The following is a 5,239-nucleotide window of genomic DNA, read 5'->3' as shown; positions in this document are numbered from 1 at the left end:
GTCTTGCATTTCCCTAATGACCCTGGGCGCTGAGCATCTTTTCCTGAGTTTATTGGCCGTTGTGTATCTTTGGGAGAATATCTACTGTTTTCCTTTTTAAAAGCTCCTCTGCTGTAGTTCTGAAGTCAGAATTACGTGTGCTTTCTGTGGCCTCCCTTGACCTGCTGTCGGTCTCACCGGCTCCCCTTTCCCCGCCTTCCCAGATCGGAACCAACCAGATGGCCGTGTGTGCCAAAGCACAGAACAAGCCCTTCTACGTGGTGGCGGAGAGTTTCAAGTTCGTCCGGCTCTTCCCACTAAACCAGCAAGACGTCCCAGACAAGTTTAAGGCAAGAGCTTTACGTATTTGAAGGGGTTGAATCTAAACTGAAACTTCTGAAAAAATGCTGAGAATGCGTCAGGGAGTTATTCCCTTCCCGTGGCTGTGTCTTCCGACATCGGGATAGAAAGATAAATTGGTGGCGGTGAGACAGAGTCTGACTGGGCCCCAGAATTCCAGCCTCTCGCACTCACCGAGCACTAAACGGGGGCTGGTGAACGGTGCAGCCTGGAGTCAGCTGCCTGGATCGGCTCCCTGACACTTCCTGCCCATGGGCAAGCCCTGTCCTCCTGAGCTCCGACCTCAGTGACCTGTGCAGGGGGAACAGCATGGGCAGAGTTAGCCGGTCAGAGACCACGCGTGGGCAGGCTGAGCGGTGTCCGCACAAGGCGGGCTGAGAATGGTTCTCGCGGGTCTGGAGGAAATGGCCCAGCTCATGGTGAGGGGACACGTGCTGTGGGCTTGTGGCCAGGCGGCTGCCATGACAGCCCCCCACAGCAGCAGCGCTCCCTTGTCAGTATGCCGCCCAGCTGGCTTCTTCCCATTTGGGGAGAGTGGCCAAGGCAGCCCCACCCCCCAACTGCAGAGCCCTGAGCACTTGGTGGGCAGACTAACGCGTGCTTGCTGTGTCCACAGTACAAGGCGGACACGCTGAGGTCTGTGCAGACTGGACAGGATCTCAGAGAGGAGCACCCGTGGGTCGACTACACGCCCCCCTCCTTGATCACACTGCTGTTTACAGACCTGGGGGTGCTGACGCCCTCCGCCGTCAGCGACGAGCTCATCAAGCTGTACCTGTAGGTCTTCCTGTACCTACAAGCTGTACCTACAGGTGCCTTCCTGCCTCGAGGTGACACAGCTGCAGCGGGGGAGGAGCCTCTGGACCGCACGTGAGCCAGGCCAAAGGGAACTGTTTTCATGAAGATTTATGGACTAAGGACTTAAAATCATAATTTTGGTGGAGTTTTTATTCTTTCCAGTCCTGTTTAAACATGTTCCCGGTTCCTGTGAAACTCAACCTAAATTATACTGATGGTTCCCAGACACTGTCACTTCTGTTTCTAGAAATACACGTTAGACTATTGACTACTTAACCCTCCACACCCCTCCCCTCGCCCTCTGCCTGCAGTGATTGGCCTCGGCCGTTAAGAGGATGCAGGCCGCTGACAGAGCAGGCGTTCCTCACTGCGCAGGCCCCGAAGCCCGCGGTGCCTCAAGGGGCAGAAACACCCGCTCAGGTAGCATCGCTTCCCCTGGTGAACACGAGCCAGCGCAGCCTGGACAGCATGGAGCCAACGGAGCAGCTCACCGCCGATGCCGCCGTCCAGAATGCTCAGAAACGAAAACTGTGTCTGTGAAAGATGTGGAGCTTAAAGGTTTTGGACCTGAACGTTTAGAAATTGTACTTGGGAATACGCTCAACATCTGTTCAAATAAGTAACACGAAACACTGACTGGTCTCACTCAGTGCTGTGAGCTGAGCCAGGCCCCGCTGTGGAGACACGTACATATACAGTGTAGTCGATTAGAAGGAAACAGTTTATTCAACAGAAGGCGGCATCTCTCCCAAAACATGACTAGCTGCCTCGATTTCTCAGATACTCCCCAACGACAGTCCTGGGGACCGTTCTTAGGACAGAAAGAAAACCCTGGGCCACTGGCCGCTCTGTGCTGTGCCCTGTGCGCTGCACCAGAGGGAACACGTGGCCCCCGCGCCTGTGTTCCGTGTACTGAACCAGAGGGAACACAGTGCAGGGGCGGGGCACCCAGGGAGCTTGGGAGCCTGAAAGCACTAGGGAACTTTAAAAAGCCTGAAACCAAGTCTATGCCAGCATCAGTGCATTAAAAGTAAGTATAAAATAAGCCCAGAAAAAATGAGCTCTTTAATTATAGGCGACCCGTCAAATAAATAGACATCTATTATTTACACCAAGTAACTTCCTCCTCCTGTTGGACCTCAGGCTGGTATGTCTGTAAAACGTTCAGGACGTGAGAGCCCCTCCCACCTCCTCCCCAGCCTGCAAGTCGGCCCGCCTGCCGGGTCTGATCGCCAGAAAGGACGTGCACTCCCCGCTCACCTGAGGCCCCGGAATCAGCCGTCCCCCTCCACATCCGAGGTCCCCAGACCCACTGTCCTGATGGGCCCTTTGGCACTCGTCAGCAAGCCCTTCTCCAGCTCCTCTTCGGTGATCTTGCCTTTCTTAAACTTCTTCAGCAGCCGCGTGTCATTCAGAAGTTCCTCCATGTCCTCGTCCTCCAGGTCAGAGCCCTGCGTGCAGGAGAGACCAAGCCCCGAACGCCTCAGTGACAGCGATCCGGGGGAGTAACACGCTCTCAGATGGGCTCCCACGAGCATAGGGCGTCCCCGTCACCACGTAACAGAACTGAGCTCCCCCGGCAAGTCCCATCAGAAGACACTCCCTCCAGGGCCCGGCTCAGAATTCCAAGGCAGAGAAGTCAAACCCCCGCTTTACCTCCTCCCTTTTCCTTTTCTTATTCATTTTCTTCTTCTCCCTTTTGGCCTTCTGCTTCGACCAAGCTTTATTTTTCACGAATCTTCTCCTCCCTTCGCTTTCCGTCTTCTCCTTCCTCTGCTGCTCCAGCAGCTTCTGCCGCTGCTTTTCCCTGATCTTATCTCTGAATGGAATGGTGTCCGTGTTGACGTCCACGGGCACGAAGTCTGGAAACTGCTTTCCCCTCAGCTCCGGCATCTTGGGCATCCTGAGCAGGGCGAAGCCTCGCGCCAGGGCAGCAAAGTCCAGATCTGTTCAAACAAGCACCAGGGTGAGACCGGCCCACGGGAGGTTCCAGCGGATCGTTTTTCTAACCAAATGATCTCATGATCTCATTGTAACTAAAGTAACTGCGTTTGTACTAAGAAGGAACACTCAGCAGCCAGCTCATTCCTCTACCCAAGCCCTAGGAGGCCTCCCCGTTAGATGTTTAGAAACAACCCCCCCGACACATGCCCAACATTTTATGAGACAGAGCAGCCTCGTGCCTGGGTGCCTGCGGAAGCGCAGCCGCCTCGGACAGACACAGCGCGGGCCGACGCCCGACTCACCCTTGAGTCTGAAGATGAGGCTGCACTCGTGCTTGGCGTAGGCCTGGACGAAGGACACGAAGGCCCGCATGCCCTTCTCAAACACGGCCCTGTCGGCCAGGGCCATGGCCCGCAGCTTCGGGAGGAGGTCCGCCGTGTGCTTCTGTGGCTGCATCTCCTGCAGGGGGCACTGCAGAGCCCACACTCACTTCCTGGCCCCAAGGCTCCCCCAGAGCCAGGGCCAAGACGACCGAGGGCAAAACAATCCCCTTGCATCTCAGATCAGAGGCCGCGGAGCCCAAACCCAGCCCAAGTGCTGTCCTGGATCCGAAAGTATTTAAAATTTTACATGACCACCTGACTTCTGGTTGGAAAATACGGCAAAGCCAGGTCCACGTTCCCACCCTTGTCCACCAGGGGCACAGCTGGGGCTGAGCCGGGGCGGCCACCCGCGCGAGGAGGCGGGGGTCTCCCCCGGCCAGGTCCCCCCACTTCCATCACCAGCTGGGCCCTGTGAGCCTGCACCCCCATCTCAGTTCCCGACCACCTGCTGGGAAAGGGGCGAGAAGGCGGCTTACCTTTTGGTTGATTGCGAGGAAGTTGACGTAGGACTCTTCCATGGGGAGGAGGAACACCAGCGCGCTGCCGCCGTGGCCGATGCGTGCGGTGCGGCCACAGCGATGCACGAAGGCACTGCGGACACAGGACACGGCGCCTGTGACGTGCTGAGCCAAGCACAGGCCCGGGGCCGCCTGACCACAGCTCAGGCCCAGCCCCGCCCCTGACCAGTGTGGACACAGGAGCCTCAGCAACTACATATCCATTGCCAGCCAGACAGGACTCTGTGAGGCACTGAACACGACTACACGGTGTTTATATTTATGCTTATCTGGTGGTACAGGCTGGTATGGTCCTAGTAGAAAATTTGGAAAACAACAAAAAGTATAAAAAGATGAAGATGACCTGTGAGCTTCTCACCGACAAGGAACCATTATTACTGCTCGGTTCAGTCACAGGCATTTTCTACTTGGAAGCATTTATCAGTCATACATACTGTTTTCCTTAACCCTCTGAGTGCCAACCAATATCCCAGGAACTATGCTAAAATTGCCAAGGCATTTTTGCTGATTTTACAGTTTAGGAAAAAAATTATGAGTCGCAAGTAAATGAAGTTACATACTCAAAAACATAAGGAAACCTTTACATTTGTTTTCATCTTTGACATATATTTTTTGCTGACTGTATTATAAAATACTAGTAGAAAAAAAAAATTGCCGATAGTGCTCCCAGAACTTTTGGCGAAAGACAGGAGCGCAATCGCGCTCCCCAGCACTCACAGGGTTAAACATGTTATGTCCATTTCTGCAGGAATTTGTAAAAAGTTTTTGAAAATGCCATTAATTGCTGCAAAACCTGGTATCACTACGAAAGAGCCATGACACGCCCACTCACCTACTTTTAATGTTTAATTTTCAACTCATCATTTTATCTGCCCCGAGACTCCCATTTCTATGTGGTTCCTAGGAGGGCAGCGTTCGGTCGTGCAGTACCTGGCGTTGCTGGGGGGGTCGTACTGCAACACCCAGTTCACCTCGGGGATGTCTATGCCGCGGGCCATCACGTCGGTGCACACCAAGACCCCGCTGGAAGAAAGACAGTGCGTCGTGAGCGGGATGCCGCCCTTCCATCGCCAGCGCCTTTACGTCTCAGCGAGGACAACATGGGACAGGTTCTGGGATCTCACAGTGACCACAACATGCAGGTCCCTGTTCTTACGGAGCTTACAATCTCTCAGGGAAGCTAACAGCTGGCTGAGGAAGTCGGCACAGCAGAGTGGGCTGGGCCAGGACAGAGGGACAGGTGCGCATCTGCACAGA

General features: G+C 54.7%; 2 protein-coding genes across 2 annotated transcripts in view; one reads left to right on the top strand and one right to left on the bottom strand.

Moving 5' to 3' along the window:
• EIF2B1 (eukaryotic translation initiation factor 2B subunit alpha) overlaps window positions 1-1,773 on the top strand; it is a 7,858-nt gene extending 6,085 nt beyond the window's left edge. The window contains exons 7-8 of the mRNA XM_006768750.2: window positions 204-329; window positions 956-1,773. Of these exons, the coding sequence (XP_006768813.1) occupies window positions 204-329; window positions 956-1,120 (291 nt within the window). The 3' untranslated portion in view covers window positions 1,121-1,773. The remainder of the gene's footprint in view (window positions 1-203; window positions 330-955) is intronic.
• A 67-nt stretch (window positions 1,774-1,840) lies between these two features.
• DDX55 (DEAD-box helicase 55) overlaps window positions 1,841-5,239 on the bottom strand; it is an 8,603-nt gene continuing 5,204 nt past the window's right edge. Inside the window, exons 8-12 of the mRNA XM_006768783.2 lie at window positions 4,913-5,005; window positions 3,941-4,055; window positions 3,384-3,552; window positions 2,794-3,083; window positions 1,841-2,588 (exon numbers count right to left, since the gene is read on the bottom strand). Of these exons, the coding sequence (XP_006768846.2) occupies window positions 2,412-2,588; window positions 2,794-3,083; window positions 3,384-3,552; window positions 3,941-4,055; window positions 4,913-5,005 (844 nt within the window). The 3' untranslated portion in view covers window positions 1,841-2,411. The remainder of the gene's footprint in view (window positions 2,589-2,793; window positions 3,084-3,383; window positions 3,553-3,940; window positions 4,056-4,912; window positions 5,006-5,239) is intronic.

The sequence above is a fragment of the Myotis davidii genome, unplaced genomic scaffold, assembly GCF_000327345.1.
Source record: "Myotis davidii unplaced genomic scaffold, ASM32734v1 scaffold43, whole genome shotgun sequence".
NCBI lineage: Eukaryota > Metazoa > Chordata > Mammalia > Chiroptera > Vespertilionidae > Myotis > Myotis davidii.
The sequence above is the reverse complement of the archived record's forward strand: the minus strand, read 5'-3'. Positions and strand labels throughout refer to the sequence as shown.